The 25354-nt window shown below is 52.1% G+C and overlaps 1 protein-coding gene across 4 annotated transcripts in view; it reads left to right on the forward strand.

The window, feature by feature from the left end:
* The window catches only part of CCL25 (C-C motif chemokine ligand 25), a 34509-nt gene extending 31251 nt beyond the window's left edge, over positions 1-3258 (forward strand). For all 4 annotated transcript variants that reach the window (XM_054716787.1, XM_054716788.1, XM_054716789.1 and 1 more), the window contains 4 exons: positions 1870-1987; positions 2085-2209; positions 2517-2620; positions 2859-3258. In XM_054716787.1, the coding sequence (XP_054572762.1) occupies positions 1870-1987; positions 2085-2209; positions 2517-2620 (347 nt within the window). In that variant the 3' untranslated portion in view covers positions 2859-3258. The remainder of the gene's footprint in view (positions 1-1869; positions 1988-2084; positions 2210-2516; positions 2621-2858) is intronic.
* The last annotated feature ends 22096 nt before the right edge of the window (positions 3259-25354 follow it).

The raw sequence follows: 25354 nt of genomic DNA on the forward strand, positions 1-25354 counted from the left end.
TCCTTGGGGCTGCAGAATCCCTGTGGTGCCTCCACCAAAGCCCAGGACCCACGTCTTTCCTGCAGGGACTCCAGTCAGCCCAGGGAATGTGGGAAGCAGAGGGTGGCTCCCAGTAGTGGCCTAGCCCCTTATCTCCAGGGACACACTGCAGTGACTTCACCCTGGAGAGCCCCAGAGACTAGCAGGAAAGGGTCCCCTTCCCAGCTTCCCCCAACCCGGGCTAACTGTGGTCAGGCTGAGGGTCACTACTCAGCCTTCATGGGCCTCAGTTTCCTCATCTGCAAAGTGGGGCTCCCAATTCCCACTGCAGACAGAGAGGCATGAAGATCCAATGGACTAATGCCTGCAAAACTCTTGGCCAGTGCCTGCCGGCAGCAAAAATAATTACTGTTATTATTGGGAAATACCTTCCCTCCTCTCCCTAGATTAGGCACTTGAGGATTTTGGTGACTAAAAGCCAGTTCTGGGCATGCAATACCCCCAGGAGAGGAGCCCCCCACTGTGTCCTCCATCCCAGTGGGCCCAGGGGAGGCAACTGAACCCCAGCAGCTAGCAGGGCAGGGTCGAGGTCCCATGGCCCTACCCGCCTGCCCCACCCACCCCTTACTAGGTCTGAGGCCCTCTCCTGTCCCCCAGCAGATCTTAGCCTTTGCCCCAGAAGGGGCTGGGCTTAATTTCCATTGCCCTGGTATCAGAGGCCCATTCCAGCAGCCAGGCAAGCCCAGGCCCTTTGATCCTGGGGGCAGAGTGGGCCCCAGCTGAGGAACTCCTTGCCTGACACTGTGCCCCAGGATACATTTGACTCCACTGCCCCTTGCTCTCTGGGGCCACTCTTGCCCTCCCTTCTACCCCTCCCTCTGGCTTCACTCTGCCAGGGCTTAGTCATGGCCACTCCAGGGGCCAATAGAGGGACAGATCCTTGAAGGCCTCTGTACCACCTTTGCATCAACTCATCCTTTTCTTCCAGACCCTCTGGCACCAGCACCTCCTCCTCTGAGCACCTCCCCTCCTAAACTTCCCCCTCCCAGCATAGATAAACTTCCTGGTCTCCTTGCTAGGCCAGGACATCCCCGATGACAACACTGGGTCCAATTCCCCTCTGTTTATCCAGACATCTGGCCCCGAGTAGGAACTCTAAATGCTTTTATTTCAACTGAAGGGTAAATGAACAGAGACCTCCTGGGAGGAGGTACCTGAGGTAGACCTAGGTGGGGAAAGGCCAATCTGGAGCAGGAACCAGGGCGTCAGGAACAGCGGGCCAGCCCACTCATTTTAGGAGGAGGGACCCAGATGGGAGTGGTGGCCCCTGACCCCTCCTCAGGATACTGCATCTGCCCTCCTTGCCCTCTGTCCCAGAGCAGGTGTAGAAATGGCCTTGGTCTCCCATCCATTTTGAGGTCCTGGGCCCTTCCTAGCCAGGGTCTCAGGCCCTCTCCAACTCCTGCCAGCTGTCCCCATATCAAGGACCAAAGGTGAGCCTAATGGCTTCCTTATCACCTGGCCTGTCCCTCAGCCTCCATGTTTGAGGGTGCCTACATCGGTGGCCGTGCCTGCACACCCAGTGCAAACGCAGCCACACAGACACATAGAAAACTGAGCCTGGCCGTGGCTGTGTCACTCAATGGTTAGAGCGTTGGCCTGTGCACCCATTTCCAGTCAAGGGCACATACCTGGGTTGCAGGCACATGCGGGAAAGCAACCAATGTGTCTCTCAAATTGATGTTTCTCTCCTTGCTTCCTCCCACCCTTCGTCCCTTCTTCCCCCCCCCCTCCAAAAATCAATGGGAAAAATATCCTCAGGTGAGGGTGAACAACAAAAATAAAAATACAAAAAAGAAAAGTGAGCCTGGGGTGACTGTGTGATTGCAGGCGTCTTTGAGGACTGCTGCCTGGCGTACCATCCGCATATTAAGAAGACTGTGCTCCGGCGGGCCCACAGTTACCAGCGCCAGGATGTGAGTGGGAGCTGTAACCTACCCGCTGTGATGTGAGTGGGACAATGGGGGCTAGGGTGGGTGGGAGCTCACACATAGCTTTGCTTCCCACTTACACATTAACCTTGCACTCCACTCCCACTTGCACAGATTCCACTTCCCTCGCAGACATAAGAAGGTGTGTGGGAACCCAGAGGCCAAGTGGGTACAGAATGGGATGAAGTTACTGGATAGTCGGAAAAAGCATCACCAAGGCACCTCGGGAAACCTCCAAGGTGGGTGAGACCCCAGCCCAGCTGCAGGCTCCTGAGCTTCTCAACCCCCAAAGGAGGGGATTGCAGCCCAGCATGCTGACAGCTGCCCCCACCCCCAAAGAAAGCCAGTTGCTGGCAAGTGGGAGACTGGGTGAATGGGCAACTCTTTTAGTCAAAACACTTTCAATGGCCAGAGATGGGAAAGTCAAGCAAATGGGAAACTCATCAGCTCAAATGACCAGCCAATGGCTTCAGGCTCAGCTGGATCCAGGTGCTCAAAGGGTATTGGTGAATCTATTACCCATTTCTATTTCCATCTTTCTGGCAGGCTCGCACACTATTGGGAAGAAGTTGAGCTCTGGAGCCTACAGGGTTCCACCTGGCATCAGAAGCAGCAAGAGGAATGCCTCCCTCCCAATAACAGCTAACTAGGTAAGGACCTGGATCATGTGACCATCTCTGGGCTCATCATGATGAGGGCTCATGATGAGCCCAGATTGGGTCAGGGACTCATCAGCAGGACCAAGGAGGGTTGGTTCTGTGAACAGTTTCACAGGTTCACATGAGAGCGTCCTAGGTGTCCACAGCTGACCCAGCCCAGGAAACTTCAGCCCCACTCCACTCTCTGTCACCTGCCGTCCTCCCCAGTCCTCTCCCATCTCTCCTGCAGGACTGTGAGACTGCACATCTGCCGGATCAATCAACACAAGATGGGCTGGAGTTTCTCCATCGTGACTATGGCCTTGCAGCCCCCCAGTTGCTCTATCCTCCAAGCCAACTCTCAAACTCCTGTCCCTGAGTCTGTGTTGGTTCTCTCACCGCTGCCCCCTCCTGCTCCTTAGGCAGCTGTAAGGAGGGAGCTGGCCTCATTTCAAACCCTTTGTTTTCTTTGAGAACCAGAGCCAGCCCTGGCCAACGGCTCTGATAGGAAATCATCAAGGTACACCACCCATTTGCAGTCTTTTGTTACCAACTCTGGGGCCACACCTGCCTGTGTCCCTCTGGGCCCTTGCAAAGCTCTAGTCCATCCAGGGACACCCCTCTTGAGCTGTGCTTTTAAAAATAAACCTTTGGTGGGACATCATTCCTGTCTCTGTCACGTTTCATCATGGGGTGCCAGTCCCATCCTGTGCTGAATTCCACATGATCCCCTCTCACTCCGGAATAGCAGACAACCCCAGGGGGCCGAGCACTGGATTGCTAGATATTGGACCAGGTGCATGTTCAGCTGGTGACCTTGAGCAAACCGCTCACTCTCTTGCTGCCTCCTTCCTGGTTGATAAAGTGGGGTCACATGCTTGCTTTGCCCAGGTCCCTGGGTTGTCATAACCGGCTAATGGAGGAAGCCTCTGTGAGTTCTGATGGGTGCCCAGAAGCTCCTGATAGTTTGGCTGAACCAGACCCCAGCTAGGACAGAGTTCAGTGACTGCTCTGCAGAAGGAGGAAGGGGCAAATTTCAGGGTCCAGGTCACCACTCAAACTCAATGTACCCAAATGTGCTGTCCTCAGGCAGCCCATATCCATGACAAAGAATGTTCTGAATGAAAGCAAATGTACCATCTCTAGAGGACAAGAGTTAGTTTGGGGCCAGGGGCCAGACTTGGAGGAAACTGGGTCACATCCAGGCCCCACTATGCTATTGTGATCCAGGCAGATTCCACAAACTCTAAACCTCAGTCCCCACCCCCCCGCCTCTATAAAATGGAGTGATAGCACTGCCTGCCTCATACAAGTTTGTGGGGACTAAATATATTCCTATCTATGTTGTACACACACACACACACACACACACACACACACACACACACTGACTACATGTTACAGGATGAGAATCTCAGCCATCAAACTCGGTAGAACTGGCCCAACCTGGAGCCAGGCAGGTGATGGCACAGCTGTCTGACTTTGAACCGAGTTCTGCTGCCTCCAACCTGGAGTCACCTTAGTAAGTTGCTTGACCTCCATGAGCTTCAGTTTTTCAATCTGCAAAATGATTGAAAGGATGAGGATAGCAGTCTCTATTCCATGAGGCTGTAGTAACAAATGGGTCAATAATTGAAAAGTACTTAGAATGGTGTCCGATATGTAGTATGTGGTCTGGAAATGTGAGCCATTTTCATCAATATTTTAAAATACATATTCTTATTGATTTCAGAGAGGAAGGGAGAAAGAGAGAGATAGAAACATCAATGACGAGAGAGAATCATTGGTAGGCTGCCCGGCCATGTGCCCTGACTGGGAATCAAACCCCAACCTCCTGGTTCATAGGTCGATGCTCAACCATGGAGCCACACCAGCCAGGCCATTTTTATCAGTATTGAGTGAACCCATGATGGCTCAGTTGATGCCAAACACACAGGCCTGAGAATTGGCAGAGCCTATATGTACCCCAGGACCGTGTCTCCACCCCCAGGTGGAAGGTGGTCTCCACCCACCTCTCACCTATAGGCTTTCTGCTCAGAGCCCTGCGCTATAGCTCATCCTCCCCATAGCTCCCGCCCTCCTAGGGTCTCTGGTTCTTCATGTAGCCCTTCAGTGTCTATTTACTTCGAGAACGTGCTAAGGAGGCAGATGTAACCCAAAAAATAACTGTTGTTTTTCCACTTCTAATATAAAGCATCCTTGGAACCCTAGGGAGCATGAACATGGCTGTGTGTCACCAGCTCTGACTGGGGCCCTGTGGGCCCTTCTGCTTGGAGGGATGAGCCTGTGCCCACCTCTGCTGCTGTCCCCATGCCCACCAAGCCCCGGGGGGGAGGGGTGAGTCCTGGTGCAGTGCAGAAGTTTAGCCTGAGATTGACCAGATACAGTGAATCCCAGGGCCCTGCTTGACCCTAGTGTGGGAGGTGGAGGTGCAGGCCACAACTTCCAGTTGTCTCCAGGAAAGACAGTGCTGGGGAGAGGCTCGTCTCGCCTAAGGTAATAACATAGCATGTCACTCTTCCTGAGTTTCGGGGTTCCACCTCGTCAGCCATTGCAACCAGGTATGGATTCTTAGCAGTTCCCAAATACCCTGTCTCTGGAGAGGAGGAGGCATGGAGCCCTTAGTAAGGCTCCAGCTCGTCACCAGGGTCTCCCTGCAGTGTGTAGCGAGCAGAGTTTTATCCGTTTCCCCCAAAACCCATGGAATGAGGCTGGGGCTGGGTGGTGCCCAGGTGGTGAGTCTGGACAGGGGGCTGCAGGAGGGGCCTGGGGCCAGGCTATAGTAGCTGTAGCCAAACCTTCAGCCACAAGGCCTGGACCCTTGGCCCCGGCTGTCCCTCTGGCCAGATGCACCAGGCCCTGCCATGCTCACCACCTCCAGCTGGTAGGTTGCAGGCTCTTGCCTCTGACGCCCCAGCTGCAGGGACCTGCGACCACAGAAGCGACGCATGCGGAAGAAACCGCTCATTGCTGGGGACAATAACATAGTGGACCTGGTTTCTTAAACTCTCCAGCACAGGCTGCAGCTCCAGGATGTGCTCGGCCCAGCCTAGGCACGAGAGGTTCAAGCCCAAGGTCAGCAGGACCTCCACATCAAAGCTGGCTAGGCTCACCTGGGGAAGAAAAACCAAGTGGATGATGGTTAGAGGCTGGCAGAACAAGAATGCGGTAAATAGGGGGCCATGGAGAGTCATGGCCAAGGATAGATTTTAGCCAGTCTCTAAAGAGGAGGAAAACACAGAACAGCCTCTGCCCTTGACTTCTGTCTAGCCCTCCATCCACAAGGCCAATGGACAGCACGTGGGCTAGAGATAGAGGCATGAAATCAGAGGCTGGTTCTCAGATGGAAAGCATAGAGGGAAGGTAGGCCGCCAGTTTTACACACTAACTCCAGACCCCTAATCTCAGTAGAGGGGCTTTGCCGGAAACAAATCAGTTTCACTAAAAGAGAGATGTTGACAGGAAGCCAGGAAGGCTGGTCAACAACCTTAATTGCTCTAACCACTCACCCTTTAGTTGAGACATTGTTAGCTGAAGCAGCCTGCACCTTTGTTTTTCCCATGTAAATTTCTGTTTATCCTGGCTAAGATGTTTTCCCCAAAGCCTCAATAAAAGGGATGGCAGGGCCAGAGCAGGGAGTAGTTCTCCCACTAGAGTTGGACTACCACCTGGCCCCCCATTTCGCCAAATTGAATTTCTTCAAGTCTCCTTTCATTTGTGTGCGGCCCTTCTCCAGAACTCGAACCCTGAACCGGAACCCTGGACCACGCGGGACGTGGAAAGGGATTCCTACAGGGCTTTAGTGAGATTCCTGCCATTCTGGGCAGAGAGGATTGAGGATATGACCTAAGCGTCCTATACAAGGCTCAGTCAGACAGTGTCAGATCCCAAAGGTGGCTGGGGTGGCTGGAATTATGACCAAGGGCCTTGTAGCAGAAGCCAGCCTTCGAGAGGATGCCTGACCCAACACAGCGAGAGAAGCACAAGATCCGGCTGGGCTAGAGAGGCGTTGCCAGATAGCTTTCCGGTTCCTGGAGGCCCGCTGCCCTTTCTGCATCTGGGCTTTTTGAGAGCCCTCTGTGTGCAGATGACAAACTCTGCTTTATCCGAGCTCCTGTGAGTACGTTCCTGGTCCTGGCAGCCAGATAGGGCTCTGATTAAGTCAGCCAGCCGCGATGGCAGGCTAGCCAGGGCTGGGTGCCATATCCAGTCACACAGGAGGTTAACTGTGTTTTCTTCTCCTTTGCTCTGGGCAGTGCTGTTTGTTTTGCCTCATTGATATGCTGCCGGGGTGTTTAGTTGCTACATTTAAAAGTGAAAGCTATTCCTGTTTCCTAACCCCTGAGTTCTGGAGACTTCAGTCCTTCCCATTAAGTGTTGCAGACATGTGCTCCTACCAGCACCTACTGGCAGTCTGTGGGTATTGCAGGCAAAGGCACAGAATCCAGACAACCACTCCTTTACCTCCGAGGATCAAGGGCTGGTGACACAGTGGCAAGCCTTATAGACACATGGCCCTGCCCTTGCAAAGCTTACAGAAAATAATGGTAACAATGGGATAACACATACAGTCACTGTTTTTTCTTTTCCAGCAAGAGGTTAAAAAAAAAAAAGGGGGAAAAAAAAAACAGGGCAAAGTAATCCACTCATATTTAATCTAATATTAAAAGCCCCTCAGATCCAATTTCTATCCTAGTTCTGCCTTCATCGTTTCCCCAGCATTTATCATGTATCATATTTTATCATGTGTTACAAAATACAGTGTTTTACTTGTTTCTTATCTGTCTCCCTACTTTTAGAGTATCGGCCCCATAGGGGCAGAGACTTTTTTTTCTTCTGTTTACTGTTGCTCCATTACAGTTCCCAGTGCACAGGAAGTGTTCAGAAAAACCTTTGGAGTGAAGAACTTTGGTCCCAGATGTGGGTAATGGCCTCTGTGCTCAATGATTCTTGGAAATAGCATGAAGTGATGGTCTCAGAGGGTAGTGACTGCAGAGGGGCCTAGGATGCCTGGTGTGAGGACCAAGGCTGCTGGTAAAGAAAAGGCCATGTGCTACTGCTCTGGAATCCCCTGCTCGGCCACTTTTAAGTTCTGCAATGTGAGCAGAACTGCAGTGTGACCCAACTTCTTTGTGCCTCAGTTTCCTCATTGGTAAAATGGGGATAGAGGCATCTACACTGCTGATAGCAGTAACAGCAGAAGCTGCCTGGAGCATTGTGGCAGCGTCCACAGAGGCCATTCATGGCCTCTCAAGACTGTGGTAAACATTGAGAGGCCATGAATGCAGAGTGCTTCGAGTGGTGTGTGCATCCAGCAGGCGCTTAATAAATGTTTAGCTTTCAGATCCCTTGGGGGATGGTGGCAAGGCTGGCCAGCAGTGGCCTCAGGGACAAAACCACTGTTCTACACAACCTGGGGTCAGGGTCATGGCTGGAGTGGCCCCAGAGGACAAGAGGGACAAAGCTACCGGTGCTCTGCTGTCCTGAGAGTGTGGGGAGATTTCTAGAGCTGAGGTGGCTTCAAGAGTTCCACGCGTCAAAGGTGCAGGAAGAGGTGCAGAGGAGGAGGACCTGAAGGGGAGAGGAGAGGAGTGATTGAGGGCCACTAGCCTATGAATGAACAAAGGGATTAAGCTGGCTACTCTGGGCCCCAGGGGTGCTAAATTCAGAGGAGCTCTGAGGGAAGGCTTTGCCAGCAAAGAGGTGAGGGGTGACAAGTTCTGGGGTGCAAATAAGGTTGGGGGGCATCCAAGTGCCATGGAAGGGATCATGGGGGCATCACGCTTGGCCAAAGTCTATGTGGAAGGCACCTGACTCATCACCAGGAGTGAAGTGGGGTGCTTGTGGGGCTTGTTTACCCCAGAGAGCCCAAGGGGAATCCAGGAGCTGAGGAAGAGGAGGAAGGCCTAGGCAGGTACCACAACGCTGGCACGAGCTGGACAGTCTGGTGTTCCCACCTTTGGCTCATCCTCCGACTGTCCCCGCCACTGGCTGTACTGCCACACCGAGTGCATTCTCCATGGCACCTGGGGGTCCCTGTGCGTGCTGTGCTGTGGCTGGGGAGGCCCTTGATCTTGCACTCACAGCAGGCTTTAGGTGAGAGCAGCTCTTCGCATCCGGAGCGTTCTGAGATCTGGGGCTGAAGCTCAGGCTGAAGACCCAGTGCCTGCGCCAGGATGGAGGTGGAGGCAGCAGGTCTCCCCTGCCACCCCCACAGTTCATCTGTAGCCACGCTGCCCCTGGCGCAAGTGGTGGCTTCAAGAGTTCCACGAGTCAAAGGTGCAGGAAAGAGGTGCAGAGGAGGAGGATCTGAAGGGGAGAGGAGAGGAGTGATTGAGGGCCACTAGCCTATGAATGAACAAAGGGATTAATGTGGTGTCATGCAAATGTGTCAGTGTGGCTGTGTGTGAACCTCTCCAGGCGTGTGTGTGCATGTGTGTGTGTGTGTGTGTGTGTGTGCGCGCGTGCACGGAAACATGCATCCTTGGCTTAACTGGGCAGAGACGTGTGAACCTGCATGCACTCAGAGTATATGAATGTACCTGAGTGTACCCAGGGGCGAGTGCATGTGCAAGCCTGCATGCATGCTGGGATGTCAATGTGTGCTTGCACACATGCATGTTGGATATATGAATGCACAAGGGTGCCTGAGCTTGTGGGCATAGGTGTGAGCTGTGCTCATGGGCACATGTCATTAAAGAAGTGTGCATCCATCCCTGTGGATGTGCAATCATGCAGGAGTGCCATGAGGACAATTATACCACAGTGCATGTGAGCTCGTGTGTACACATGTACAGTTGCTGCTGGGGCTCTGTGCCCATTTTCTGTGCACGTGTATATACATGTGTGCACAGGCCTGCCCGTGTGCAGACACTCCAGGGTTTGAGAGTTTGGGTACATCCCACTCAAGCCCCTCACCCTGCCCAGTCTGGGTAAAGGGCTCACCCAGCGTCCTTCAGGATCACCTCCCAGGCCTAGACTCCACCCAAAGCCCGGCTCTACCCTCACAGCCACAACCTGCACTGTCCAGGGTGAAACCTTGATAGCAGTAACAGCAGAAGCTGCCTGGAGCATTGTGGCAGCGTCCACAGATGCCATAAAGGGCAGGCTGGGCCAAGCATTCATCATTATCTGCAGAGGACAGAGAACAGGCAGGGCCACCTGGGGGTTAGAGGAAATGTCAGGCACCGTGATGCTGGGGCTACCACCTGATCAAATGTATAGCTTTGAGCAAGTCACTTATCCTCTCAGTGCCTCAGTTTACCCCTCTGTGAAATGAGATCTGTAACAGTTCCTACCTCACAGAATTGCCACAAACATTTGAGATCACACACATATAGAACTTCATTTGAATCTCATTTGAATCTGCACCACCTCAAAGCTGTGTGGCCTGACTTACCCTCCGCTCTCTGCCTCAGTTTGCTTAGCTATAGCACGCAGGTAACAATACCCACTCATGGAGAATTAAATTAACCTAATCATGTAAAGGGCTTAGGACAGTGCTTGGCAGGGGAGTAAAAGAATAATAAAATCCCCTTTCCTTTCCATGGGAAAGTGACTCGGGATAACTGTTGTGCTCTGTCCTCATGGAAACCTGACAATCATAGGATGTCAGCCAGTGTTACAGACTGAATGTTTGTGACTCCCCTAAATTTGTATGCTGAACCCCTAGTGGAGATGGGGCCTTTGGGAGGTGCTTAGGATTAGATGAGGTCTTGGGGGGGAGTGGCTATGATGGGATTAGCTTGCTTTCTCTCTACCCTGTGAATGTGCATGAGAAGACAGTCACCCATCTATTGGCCAGGAAGAGAGTCTTCAGAAACTGACCCTGCTGGGCCCTGGCTGGCTTTTCTCAGTTGTTAGAGCATCAGCCCTCGGCTGAAGGGTCTCAGGTTCGATTCCTGTCAAGGGCACGTACCTGGGTTGCATGTTTGACCCCTGACCCAGATCAGGGTGTGTGTGGGAGGCAACCTATGGCTGTGTCTCTCTCACATCGATGTTTCTCTTTCTCTCTCTCTTTCTCCCCACCACGCCCCGCCCCCTTTGCGCGTGCACCTTCCCTTTCACTCTCTCTAAAAATCAATGGAAAAAATATCTTTGGTTGAGGATTAACAACAACAACAACAACAAAATTAACTCAACATAGAAGAACTAAATGTAAGAGCTAAAACCCTTAGAAGAAAACATAGGGGTAAATCTTAAAGACCTTGTATTCAGCAATGGATTCTTAGATATGACTCCAAAAGCACAAGCTAAAAAAACAAACACGCCGAAGCCGGTTTGGCTCAGTGGATAGAGCGTCAGCCTGCGGACTCAAGGGTCCCAGGTTCGATTCCGGTCAGGGCATGTACCTTGGTTGCAGGCACATCCCCAGTAGGGGGTGTGCAGGAGGCAGCTGATCGATGTTTCTCTCTCATCGATGTTTCTAGCTCTCTATCCCTCTCTCTTCCTCTCTGTAAAAAATCAATAAAATATATTAAAAAAAAAACACAAAAAAAACAAACAAACACAAGCCAGATAAATTGGACTTCATCAAAATTAAAACCAGTGTGCATCAAAGGACATTATCAAGAAAGTAAAAAGACAACCACAGAATGGGAGAAATTACTTGCAAATCATATATGACACGAGTCTTACATCCATAATATATAAAAAACACTCAGAACTCAACAACTAAAAGACAAACAACCCTACTTAAAACTGGGCAAAAAAACTTGAATAGACATTTCTTCAAAAGATATGCAAGTGGCTAATAAGCACATGAAAAAATGCTCAATTTCATTAGTTATTAGGGAACTACAGATCAGTGCAATGAGATACCACTGCATACCCACTAAGATGGTATAGCTTTAAACAATGGAAAATAAGTGTAGGTGAGCAGGGGGAGAAACAGGAACCCTTGTACATTGCTGGTGGGAATGTAAAATGGTGCAGTCACTGGGGAACACAATTTGGCAGTTCCTCAAAAAGTCAACATAGTATTAGCATATGAATCAGTGATTCCAAGAGTGAGACAAACTCTTTGGCAAGGACTGGAGACAGAATTTGCTCAGTGCAAAAGGGCTTCCTTGCTCAAAATATATGAAAAAATGTCAAGATAGAGACAGTAAAGAATTAAAGCAAGCCGGGGCCCTTTGGAGTATAGGACCCTTGAGTTTGTCTGCTGGAAAGGGCTGCAGCTTTCAATTGCACAAACTACAAGGTTACACATCCAAGGTCAGCATTCAGGTTAAAGCCTCCCATCCCTGTGACATTCAAGAAACTTGGCATACCTTCATATTTGTTGATGTCGATTCCCTTTTTTCCTTGATATTCTATGGGATAAGGGTGGCAGGAAGGGAAGAGATATTTTTCAAGCATTTTGGGTTCTGAATCTGGATTGACAGCTCCCACCTCCACATACAGAGGAAATAGGGGTTTTGATCTTAAATCTCTCCCTTCCTTCACCATTTGGGTTTCTAAACAGTGCTGCTCAGAGCAAAAGGTATGCTATCCTTCTGTGTTGATGTTGGCGTCTGGCTGCAGGTACGTGCTCAGCTAATATTGTTGAAAGAAAAAGAATGGATTGATGGGTGAATAAATGAATTTGGTACATTGCATTAAAAGAGTTCAGGCTCAAGGATCAGAATGGTGGGGCTAAAAGCCAGTTTCCATCACTTATTAGCTGGTACCTATCAATTAGCCACTTAACCTCCTTGAGCCTTGGTTGCTGCATCTGAAAAATGAAACAGTAATAGGAATATCTCTGTTGTGATGAATGTATGAATGAATGAATTAATGAATGACAAATATGGGTGCTCATGACAGTGGTAATGCACAGTCACAGACACCGGTTAACTGTTGATAGTTACTATGATGCTCAAATGAGAACAATAAGACAAGTGAGGCGATGCTTGAAGGAAAGGTGGAACTGTTCCTTCTGTGTCTTTGCCTTCTCACTTTTAGCTCTGGGCCTCTGTCATCTTTTGCCCAAAGGGAGAAGGGCATGACTCCTGTATAAAGCCAGGCCATTTCTGAGTGGGAATAAGTCCAGAGTCAGGCAGCCAGCAGAGCAGAGTATAGATGGGTATTTTGCTGCAGCCTTCCCCACACATCCTATGGGCCTCAGCAGCAGGGCAGGTGAACAGGCTCTTAGGGCATTTCAGGCCCCAGTACCTGAGATAAGGCTTTACGAGAAGGCAGGGTGGACAGGGAGGGTCCAGGCTCACTCTAACACATGCAAGTGGCCAAATGGAGATGGCAGCCAGGTGGGTACTCACTCTGAAAGCTGCTGAAAGTATTGACACAGTCACCTCTCTGGCTGCACCTGAACTCATCAATACCTGTCAGGAAGTGAGAAGACCAAACTTGGGAGCCAGACCCAAGCAGAGGACTCAAGGGACACCCATGCCCTATCCAGGGATCTCCAGGGCTCTAGAGGAACCAGTCCTGCTTCTTCAGGAATATCTGGGAGCTGCTAAATATTTGAAGGGCAGGTTAGGGCCTATCTTGGAGACAATACCCAGACTCTCTTGGGTCAGTGTCACCTGAATTCAGCACCTTTTCCTTCATCTGATAGTCCATCCCTCCATCCATCACATGGACTTCTCAATGGACTTCTTTAATCTCATCATGCCCTGTGCATAGAAGGATGGATGGATGCATCATGGATCGGTGGGTGGGTGGATAGATATGAAAAGTAGTGGTTGAGTGAATAAGCATTTGGGTCAGTGGACAAGAAGATGGATGAGTAAATGGATGGGTGGGTGAGTAGATAGGTGAGTAGATGAATGAATGGATGGATGGATGGATGGATGGATGGGTAGGTGAGTGGATGGATGAATATATGTATATGTATGTATAAGTGGATAAAAGTAAAGAAGGATAAGGGATGCATGGAGAATGGATGAATGGGTAGATTTGATGGGTCAACAATGATCCATGAAAGAAGAGATAGCTGAAAGAAAAAAAAAAAAAAAAAATCACCACAAACTAAAAGCACAGTTTGGTCTCATTGCTGGGCCTCCAGGCAGGAGGATCTGGTGCCCTGCCTTCCACTGCCTGCCTAGGCTCTGATGAGGTAGTTTTGAAAGAAAGGTCAATCAGTGTGTGCATGATGGATGATCTGCCAAGATCTCTCCTTCCAGAATTACAGTGGTGAGGATGGACCAGAGCCCTTGCAACCTGGGCATAAGGTTCTATACTCAGCTGGAAGGGAGGCAGGGGAGGACAGTTGGGGGTGATTGGGCTGGCAGGGGAGGACAGTTGGGGGCTATCAAGCCAGCAGGGGAGCAGTTAGGGGGCGATCAGGCTGGCAGGCAGGTGAGTGATTAGGAACCAGCAGTCCTGGATTGTGAGAGGGATGTCCAATTGCCTAAACCAGCAGTCGGACATCCCCCGAGGGGTCCCAAATTAGAGAGGCTGCAGGTCAGCCTGCAGACTGGAAGGTCCCAGGTTCTGTTCTGTTCAAGGGCATGTGCCTTGGTTGCGGGCACATCACCAGTGGGGGGTGTGCAGGAGGCAGCTGATCGATGTTTCTCTCTCATCTGATGTTTCTGGCTCTCTGTCCCTCTCCCTTCCTCTCTGTAAAAAATCAATATATTATATATATATATATTTTAATGAACAAAGGACCTAAATAGACACTTCTCCAAAGAGGACATACTGATGGCCAAGAGACATATCAAAAAATGCTCAAAGTCACTGATCATCAGAGAGATGCAAATTAAAATGAGAATGAGAAACCACCTCACACTACTCAGAATGACTCCCATCCACAAATCAACAAATGACAAGTGCTGGCGAGGATGTGGGGAAAAGGGAACCCTAGTACACTGCTGGTGGGAATACAGACTGGTGCAGCCATTATGGAAAACAGTATGGATTTTCCTCAAAAAATGAAATATAGAACTGCCATTTGACCCAGTGATCCCACTTCTAGGAATATATCCTAAGACACCCTAAACATCAATCAGAAAGAATATGCACACCCCTATGTTCACAGCAGCACAATGTACAATAGCTAAGATCTGTAGACAGCCCAAGTGCCCATCAGTAGATGAGTGGATAAAAAAGCAGTGGGACATTTTATACCACAGAATACTATGCAGCAGTAAAAAAGAAGAATCTCTTACCCTTTGAGACAGCATCAAAGGACCTGGAGAGTATCATGCTAAGAGAAGCAGTCAATCAGAGAAAAACAAGTATCACATGATCTCACTCATATGTGGAATCTATGTAACAAAATAAACTGATGATCGGAGTGGATCCAGAGACTTGGAAGCATGGAACAGAGTGCAGAATCTTGAAGGGAAGGTGGGTGAGGGTAGGTGGTTGGGTAAGAAGCAATCAAGCAAGCAAGGACCTTGTATGCATATATGCATGGCCTGTGGACACAGACAATGCTGCTGTGAGGGCCTGGGGCGGTGGGTGGGGGCGGGCTGGAGGGGGTCAATGGGAGGAAAAGGGGACATGTGTAATACTTTCAACAATAAAGAATTATTTAAACAACAACAACAACAACACCCTCTAGAGGACACAGAGGGAAGGCATGGGCCCTGCCTGGCCAAGTGTCAGTGCAGGCAACAGGCACCCAGCCACTCACCTCCCCACCTTCCCCAAGCTCCAGTCTCTCATGCCACGTTCTCTCCCTCAGGCCCACCCAGAGCTTTGGTGTGAGCTGCTCTTTCTCCAGCCTCTCTCAGCCCCTCTTCGCTTCATTTACGTCTACTCTCTCAGCCACAACCTCAAGCTCCGCAGAATGGACATATGCCCCAGCTCCATGCCCCCACTGCACCACGTGGCCGTTTCCAGCGCTGCCTACGTGGCCATTTTGCATTTCTCTGGGGATTTATGTTATTAACGCCTGTCTCTCCATGAGGCCATGGGACCAAGAATATGACTCTCTGCTGCTGAATTCTGTGCAGTCCCTGAGTAGAAGCACATGCAGAAGTGCAGGACGGAGGCAAACAGCTCTTCCCTTCTGCGCCCTCTCTTCTCACGCTACAGCCACCCTGGGGAAACTGCGGGAAGGCTGGTCCCCAGGCCTCAATTCTGCCCGCCAGGCCTGATGTTGAAGTATGGTAGCAACCATATTTGGGTAAAAATTGCTGTTTAATATTTTAACCTTGCTGTTTTGGGTTCTGTACTCATTTGAAAGTTATTTTGATTTTCTGAACTTATGTATGCTATCCCAATACTCCATTGGTGATGGTTTGAATGTCCCATTGATTGTGATCTCACTGGTCATCGAAGCACATTCTTTTGGAACCCAGGACAGCTCAATTATCCTAAATTGTCTCAGTAGCACAGATAACTGAGTTTCGGTTGACTCAGTGGTCCCGGAATCTGGACAGCACAATTATTCTAAATTGCCCCGGTGGTCCCAGATAATGTGTTTCTGTTGATTCAGTGATTCGTAGATACTTTAGATAACTAAGTTGCTCAATTTCGCTTCTGTAAAAATGCTTTTCGCGAAACAGGTTCCTCATTCTAGACCCAAAGATGTAATCAATACTTTTGTGATATTCTGCCAATATAAGCCAGATGTGGCTAGCTGTTCGGGGCTGCGAGGTCTGGGGCGCTTTTGCTCCCTCGTATGCCGCCAGCTTTTAATAAATGACTCCATAATTCGACTTTTTGAGGCGTCCTTTGTAAGATGGGGGTACACTACAACAAGGTGACACTGGCTGTGTCCCAGCTGGATGACGGCTATCCCCACACCTGACCCTCTACCCACGTCCCTCACAGCAGTGTCCCCACCATCCCTCTGCTTGGCCCCAAACCCCGCAGGCATTGTCCTGCCCGGGGGCTGCCACCTACCCACGCATCTCTTCATCGACTCGAAGCCGCTCTCCTGGCCATGGAAACACTCGCACCGGGAGCTGCCCGGGATGTTGACACAGGCACCCTGGCCGCAGCGGTCGGTCGGGGCAGGTGCGGCACTCATCCGTGTCTGGGGACGGAGGGTTCGGGCTGGGCCTCCGCATCTATAGACACGCAGGGCTACCCAGCAGCCCCAGCTGCCAAACCGAACTGAGTGGGAGAATGGGACTGCTGTGACTGCACACTAGACAGGGCAAGAGTTCCCACCTAGCCAGGAGGCCCCTGGAGGTCACCTTTACTAGCCTCTTGTTTTATAGCCAAGGTCTCTGAGGCCCAGAGAGGGTGGTGGCCTGCACTGAGTCACACAGCAGGCAGGCAGGCATGACAAGAGGTGCCTAAACATAGATGCCTTGATTCCACCTCTGATTCATGGCCCATCCCTACAGGTGCCAACACCCCCCACACACAAGAGGCAGAGGGGGGCATGTGCCTGTGCAGGTCCTCTCCTGGGCATGTAGGGTGAAGCCCCCTCCCCCCCGCACAGGAGCAGAGGAAGCTGCCCACTGTGTTGTGCCAAGTGCCCTGACCCATGGCGCCAGTCCTGAGCTTTCCCACCTCCAGGCTTTGCCTGTGTTGTGGCCTCTCCCAATCCTCCAGGCTCCACACACCTTTATAGCAGGGCTGGCCTGACAGGCAGTCCCTGCTGGCAAAGCCCAGCCCCTGGGGTCACAGGCCCGTGAATGCCAGGGACTCAGGCTCAGGGCATGCCTCACACATGGTCCCCCATGCAACCCCCAAAGGGCAGCAGCAGACGTCCATCTGGTACTTGCCGGGCAGGGCGGCCCCACAGTCATCCTTGTCCCTGCACAGGAAACACAGGTCCAGGCACGAGGGACAGTCACCGATCCAGGCCCTGCCACACGGTGCCTGCCGCCGGAAAGAAGGTACAGCCTCACTCAGCAGCACCCCATCTGAAACCTCCCAACAGTGAAAGTGAAAGGGGTAATGGGCTCACACTGCAATTCAATGTCATCCAACAGTTTCATTTTAATAACAATAACTCCCACCACTAGGGTGCTTGCTATGTGGACACTGTTTTAAACTCATCTATCCATTTAATCCCCAAATAACACCAAGATGAAATATTATCATGCCCATTTTACAGGCAAGAACACTGAGGCACCAAAGGGTAAATAGCTTGTCCGAGGCCAGGTAGTTACTAAGAGGTAAAGCCAAGTTCAAATTAGGCCACCTGGCTCCATAGGCTGAGTGCTTAATCTGTAAAACTCCGAGAACAACCTGACAGCAGACACCTTCCTCAACACCAGATACAACACGAGTGTCTAAGACAGGGGCCAGCTAACTGTGGCCCTGGGGTAGCCAGCCACCTGTTTTTTGTAAATAAAGTTTTATTGACACACAGTCACATTCATTTGTTTCCATCCTGTCTGTGGCTGCTTTGGGGCTACACGGCAGAGCTGAAATAGTTGCAACAGAGACTGTGTAGCCCACAAAGTTGAATATGTTCGTTCTCTGGCTCGTTCTAGAAAACGTTTGCTGACTACTCGTCTAGGACAACATTTCTCTATTGGCAACAGAGACATGTTTAAATGGGCCAATTTGAGGATGAGCCCTGTAGAATTTCTAAAAAAAAAAAAATCCTGAAGTGCTGCAACCTATACAGAGCCCCTTAAGTTCTCCTGCACCCGGTGCCTTGGTCCAAGGCTACTGGTTACGCCTAACCAGACGTCCCCATTTCACCTGGCCCTGAATTCAGCACAGGGCACCCCTGTTTTCCCTTTACTCAGTTACTTTCTTTCCTTGCACATTTCGGGTGTCGGTGAAAAGACCTGCTGCCACCTGAAACTCAGGTTAGAAGGAAATCACAGTTGAGAAGGGTCACCAGAGCCATCTGCATGGCAGCTGACCGGGCCCAAGGTGCCGACGAGAAGGCTACTAATGGGCTGATGGGACTCCAGGAGAAAAAAACCATAGAACGCAGAACACTATCTGCTGGCCAACAGATGCTTGTGGCCAAGAAATGCCTGGCTCCAGGTGCTGATAGGGGCCGAGTTAAGAAATCCTCATTCAGGGGAAAAGTATCTCGGAGCCTTTGAACCTGATGGGGAGCCATTTAGGGTGCGTGTGTGAACCCTGGATGCTGAGGGCGCTTCACGCTCCATTCTCCAAGTCAGTCTTCTCTGGTCAAGAAAAACAATAAACAGCCCCGCAGATGTCATTTCACAAGGTTTTACTATTTGCAATGAGCTTCATTCAAGGGACATCACAGCAAAGATGTGGGTGCCAAGGAGCGGGTGTCTGTCTTGATCTCAAACACTTCAGCCCCCAGAACATGCAGCTGCCCGCGTGCGGCTGGGGTGGGGGTGACCCCAGAGGGGCAGGAAGTTAGTTACCTTCGCAGGTGAGCCCCTTCATGCGGGCAAAGCCATGGTCACAGGCAGGGTCTGTGGACGGGAGAACCAGAGTGTGGACAGGGTTACTCTCTCCACCCAGACTCGAGTCACCTGTTCTACCTCAGTTCTCTCAATGGACACCCAGGCAGGCCCAGTGGCCACACCTGGGAGGCCCCAGAATCCCACCCTAGGGGTGTTCCCAGGGCATTACCCATCTTGCAGCGTTCGCAGAGGCTCCCCCAGGCACCCCCCGGAGTGGCACAGCACTCAGACCACAGAGTGGCTTCCATGAAGGTTCACCTGGCAGCAGCTATCCGGGACTTCCAGCCAGCAGGTGCCCTCGGTGCTGCCTGCAGAAGGGTCACCTGTCTGACCTGCCGGGCCCACACCTGCACACTGACCACAGAGGCCCAAACTCCCCCCAGCCCTGGTAGGATGCAGGGTCAGAAGACAAGGTCCCTGGAACTCGTGGGACTGGGGCCTCTCACATAGGCACACAGTGCCCAAGGGCCCTAGCAGGCTGCCAGGGGCACATTCGCAGGTGTAGGAGCCGGCCAGGTTCCAGCACGCACCACTCACACACGAGTTGGACAGGCACTCGTTGATGTCTGTGAGGACAGCCCCCATCGGGTCCTAAGCTGTAGGAAGGAGAGCCCCACCTGGCCAGAGCACCCTCCTCTCCTGGGGCTGCCAAAGCCCAGCAGCATGGGGTACACCCAGGTCCATGCATGTGGCTGAACAGACTAGGCGTATGCATGTGGGCAGAGTGCACTCATGTATTTGCACTGAATCTGTGCACCCAGGCAAGCATGCTGACATGCAGGGTCCTGGTTGTGTGCATGTGTGAAAAGTGCAGAGACAGAGAGGGGAATGGTGACCCTCGGTGGGGGTCATGGCACAAGAGAAAACAAGAGTGAGGTGAGGTGGAAGTGAGGTGGGCATTGTGGGAAGTTTTTTTGTAAGGGCAGGAGGCACAGAGCTCGGGGAGAGGTGGGGTCAGGTGGAAGGCGCTCGCCTGTGTGTGTGTGTGTGTGTGTGTGTGCGCACGGGCGCACATTCCTGTGAATGTTGGGGGGCCTGTGGGACAGGCAAGCAAGGTCATCACCACAAAGTATGTGGGGGCAACAATGGCTATGCATGCTTAAACGTGTATGAGTGTGACTGTGAGTGAGGATGGGCACATATTCCTGTGGAGGGGGGTAGGAGGGTTGTGTAAATACACGTGTGTGTTACTGTGAACCTAAATGTGTGAAAGTGGGAGCAAGTGTAGGTACACATCTGTCTTTGAGTATGTGCACATGAATGGGTGTAACTGGGAGTGTCTGTGTGCATATGGATATGTGCCTGTGTTTTGAGCGAGTCCTCATGTACATAAATGAGTCTCTAATTATATGCACGTGTGTGTGAATATATGCGTGTCTGAATGCATACATAGTGCAGTCTTTGAAGGTGTAACTGTGTGTGGCTGTGAATACAAGTGTGTAAAGTATGAGAATAAGTGAGTGTATAAATGTGGGTATAAGTGTGTTTGAGTGTGTATCCATGAGTGTGTATGAGACTGAGTGTAAATATATTTATATGTCTTTGAGTGTATATGAGTGTAAATGTGTGGGTGAATGCGGGTATACTTGTGCCTTTGAGCATGAGTGTGTGTACACACAGCATGCCTGTGCGTGTCGGTGCATGTATACCCTGTGCGGCATGCCTGGGATCCTGTGCTTTTGCAAGTCTCTGTGCCCAGCCAGAGGCTGAAACCCTGGGGGCAGGAGCAGCTGTAGCCAGGGCTGTTCTGGCACCAACTGTTGTCATGCAGGCGGCTGTTGAGGTCACACTCATCCACATCTGCAGGGTGGGACGAGAGAGCCTGGTGAGGGCTGTGCAGTGCGGAGGCCCACCCACCACCTGCCCAGCATCCACGGGCACACACACTGGTGCACTCCCACTGGCAGTGCCTGCTTCCTAGCTCAGGTGGCAGATGTACCAGTAGCTGCCTGGCAGGTACTCACACATACACTTGGCACAGAGGTCAGGGTCAAGGGTACATTTGTTGATGTCCGCAGCAAGAGGAGCCTGTCACCAGGGTATCCAAAAGCTAGGGCCAGAGCTCCAGCCCACACCCTGCCTCACTGCCCTCAAAACCAGGGTTTCTCAGCACCGCAGACACTGGATGGTGGATCGTTTGCTGTGCAGGCCGTCCTGTGCATTATTATAGGATGCTGAGCAGCAGCCCTGGCCTCCATCGATGAGATGCCAGTAGCTCCCTCCCCAATATTTCTCCAGACTTTGCCAAATATCCCCCTGGGGGGACATAAATTGTCCCCAGTTTGGAATCTATGGAACATTTTATGTAGCCACAACACAATGAATAAAAAAAAAAAGGGATCATAAACCTAACATTATAGGGTGTTTACTAGTTTGTGTCAAGCATATTAACTCATTTGATCCTTGCAACAGCCCTAAAATGGGTCCTATTATTAACCCCACTTTACAGAAAAGGAAACTGAGGCACAGAGAAGGTAAGTCACTTGCCCAGGGTTATTCCATCAGTAAATAGTAGTGCTGAGATTTGTACCCAGGTATCTGGCGCCATAATCTGTGCCTTTAACTGGGGTGGGGGTGGGAGAGGTAAGTAGGGTGGGACATTTGTTCCGCCCCAATGGCCCAGCAGTGGATGGAAAACTCAATCAGCTCTGCCCAGCTGGTGTGGCTCAGTGGTTGAGCATTGACTCATGAACCAGGAGGTCACAGTTCGATTCCTGGTCAAGGCACCTGTTGATCGATGATTCTCTCTCATCATTGATGTTTCTATCTCCCTCTCCCTCTCCCTTCCCTTCCTCTCTCTCTAAAAAAAAAAATCAATAAAAACATATTTACAAAAAAGAAAGGAAGGAAGGAAGGAAGGAAGAGGAAAGGAAGGAAGGAAGAAGCAAGCTTGGCTATCTCCTAAGTTCTTTTATTTCTTCTTCTTCTTCTTCTTCTTCTTCTTCTTCTTCTTCTTCTTCTTCTTCTTCTTCTCCTTCTCCTTCTCCTTCTTCTCCTTCTCCTTCTCCTTCTCCTTCTCCTTCTCCTTCTTCATTGTTGCTGTTGTTGATTTTGTGGGGGTGGCTCATGGACCAGGTTACATTCCTGCCCAGGTTCCTTCCTTCTAACACTAATCATAATCTTTCCGGTGCTCAGGTGAGTTGTAAATTTTTCTTCTAGCCTTATGAGGATCTTAAAGGAAAAAACCATGTTTGCTTATTCCCCATGACACCTATAGCATGATGTTGCACCTATAGCATGATGTTGTATACTAGTACTCTGTAGGTTCTTTTTGTTGTTGTTGCATACTGTACACTGTAGCTTCTTTTTGTTATTGTTGTTAACCCTCACCCGAGGATATTTTTCCATTGATTTTTAGAGAGAATGGAAAGGAGGGAGAGAGACAGAGAGAAACATCAGTATGAGAGAGAGACAACGATTGGTTGCATCCTGCACCCTCCCTGGTAGGGGCAGGGATGGAGCCTGCAAGCAAAGTATGTGCCCTTGACTGTAACCAAACCCAGGATCCTTCAATTGGTGAACTGATGCTCTATCCACTGAGCCAAACCAGCTAGGGCCTCTGTAGGTTCTTGAAAAAATTCGATGTACAGAGTTAAGTTGGACTGATTGGATGATGGTATGGATTCCTGTCTAATCTATACTAATAAAAGGGTAATATGCTAATTAGATCAGACATCTTTAGGTCACCCTTCTGGACGTCCTTCCGGACAAAGCCACGGTGGCGGGGGCTGAGACAGAGGTGGTTAGGGGCGACCAGACCAGCAGGGGAGGGCAGTTAGGGGTGACCAGGCTGGCAGGGGAGGCAGGGACAACCAGGCCGGCAGGGGAGGGCAGTTAGGGGTGACCAGGCTGGCAGGGGAGGGCAGTTAGGGGCGACCAGGCTGGCAGGGGAGGGTAGTTAGGGGTGACCAAGCAGGCAGGCAAAGTGGTTAGGGGCGATCAGGCAGGCAAGCAGGTGAGCAGTTAGGAGCCAGTGGTTCCAGATTACAAGAGAGATGTCCGACAGCTGGTTTAGGCCTGATCCTGCAAGGGTCCCGGCAGCAGCCCCCACACACTGGGGCCTCCCAGCATCCTGGGTACCATGCACCCCTGCAAGATACCTGGGCTGCCATGCCTGCGCACACAGCCAGAACCTGCAGGTGCTATGGCCCATCCCAGTGGCCCTGGACACCCACATGCATGACAAGGCCACCCAGACCAGCAGGAGCAGAGACAGGGGCCCCCAGGCCATGATGAGGGCACCGGCTCCTCTCCTTGCCAGCCACAGACACTCCAGACCATGACGTGTCAGAGGCCGCGGACAGGAAGCAGAGTTAACCTAGGAGAAGCCCTTGGCCTGGGGCACCAGGAGAACCAGGAGCAGTGGGGACAGCTACCTCGGGCCTGCGGGAGCCCAGGTCGGAATCCAACCCTGTGCCCGGAGGTGAATAGTCGGAGGAGGCTTGGAGCAGGAGGTGTGATGGCTCAGAGATAGTTCCCCAAGAGAAGGGTGCTGGGCAGGGCATTCGCAGTGAGAACCGAGGCAAGAGGGCATGGAGCACTGAGTGTAGGAAAGAGCGGGGCTAGCAGGCCAGTGTTACAAGAGTGAACAGCTGTGTGATGGAGCGTCCACGTATAGGTTAAGGACAATGGGAGCCCTTGAAGGGCATTAAGTGGGAGGAACAAGCGCAGGCATGGGTGTTGGATGGGGAATTCTGGCTGGGAGGGCCAAGGGGGTTGGGAAGGGTGGTGGTAAGTCTATGGGAGGCGGCTGGACCTTCTGGGCAGGGGCACCAGGCAGAGGTGGGAACGTCCCAGTGTAGAGCCCACCCCTCCACATAACAAGGAAGGGCCAGCTTTTGTGCCCACTTCACAGATGAGCAAACTAAGGCCATCATACAGTTAGTGAGGGGCTGAGCAGGGGCGGAAACTCGGGCAGAAGGGAGGGAGGAGAAGCAGATCAGGGGCCCGCTCCCCCAGGAGGTGGCTGGCTCTCTCCAGGACCTGAACACAGGGGAAGGCCAGGAGGACAGGGCCACTCCTGGTGGAGGAGATGAGTGGGCAAAGGCTGGAGGGTGGAGCCTGAACACGGAGGGGAAAGACGCCAGGGGGCCCTGGGGGCAGGAGGCTTTCAGGTCCCACTTTCAGGACCAGAAACAGAGGACTGGGACCTGGGTGGGGTGTGGGTGGGAGTGCGCTGTGTGCCCTGCGTCAGTGGCTGCTCCGTTCTGGGCCTTGGGGTGACACAAGAGCCCAACCAGGTGGTCCCAAGGTTCTCAGAGGAGGGAGCGAGCCTTGTCAGCTTGGGGGAGGTGGACGCTGGGCAGGGTACCCCCTCTTGCCTCCAAGGTGTCCAGGCCCATTTGCACTCCAAGATGCTTCTCCAGGGTGTTTCAGGCCTGGCCTGGCGGGGTCCCGCATCACAGACTGGTAAATGAGCAGGGATGGCGCAGGCGGCCCAGGCGGGAAGCGTGGAGGGGTGCGAGCCCGGAGCCCGCGGGCCGCGTTCTCCCGCAGGCAGGGCCGAGGACCAAGTCCGGGCCGCCACCACGCCGGCTCCGTGCTCACCGGGCTCCGTGCGCCCGGCCTGCAGCCCGTGCTGTGCTCCTCCCGCCAGCGCGTGTCCCAAGACCTGTGCCCAACTCAGGGCAGGGGCTGGGCCCCGAGCAGCGGGCTGCAAAACAGGGAATCAACCCCCTGTTCCTCCCCCCCCCGCTCCCCAGCCTTCTCTCCGGGCCCCACTAGCGGGCGCCAGGGACCTGGAGCAGGAACCGAATCGAGAGGCCAAGCCCACGGCGTTCCCAGGGCTGCCGCTCGGGGGAGCTCGGGCGGCAGGAGTTGGGGGAGGGCACGTTTGCGCCTCCAAGTTTCCCGGTGGCCGGGGCTCCCATCCGGGCTGGGAGAGGGGCTGGGGCTAGGGGAGGGCCTGGGGCTCTGGGGGAAACTGGGGGGCGGGGCTGGAGAAATGGGAGGGAGCACAAAGCCAGGGCAGGCGCTGAGGGGACAGCATTTTCCGAGAGAAGTTGAGTTGGAGGTGGCCCTGAGGTTGGGCTCGGATTTGGGGTGGCCTGGAGGAGAGACAGACCTGAAGGCCTCGGCTCTCACCCAGGTGAGGCCCTCCGAGTCGCTCTCCCACATCCTTCCAAGCCTCCTCCCGCTCCCTCGGCTGGAATTCCAAGGGCCATGTGGGAAACTGACCTGGGAAGCGGGGATGTGCGCCCCTCCTTGCTGTGAGGGGTCTGGGAAAACGGGGACCCTGTGTCTTGAGGTTCTGGTGTGGATCTGCCTCCTGAAGGGGCATTTCCCAGACTCCGGGGAAGGTCACTTGAGTCACCCGATAGCCAAGTAGATGGCAAAGGTTCTGTATGCTGTTTTCTTCCTTCCTCGTCATCTGTCCCTGCTCCACCACACTGTCATCTATCACTGTCTTAGACTGGTTTTTGTGTTTTGTTTTGTTTTGTTAATCCTCACCCAAGGATACTTTCTCCATTGATTTTTAGAGAGAGTG

Source organism: Eptesicus fuscus, chromosome 6, assembly GCF_027574615.1.
Source record: "Eptesicus fuscus isolate TK198812 chromosome 6, DD_ASM_mEF_20220401, whole genome shotgun sequence".
Taxonomy (NCBI): Eukaryota; Metazoa; Chordata; class Mammalia; order Chiroptera; family Vespertilionidae; genus Eptesicus; species Eptesicus fuscus.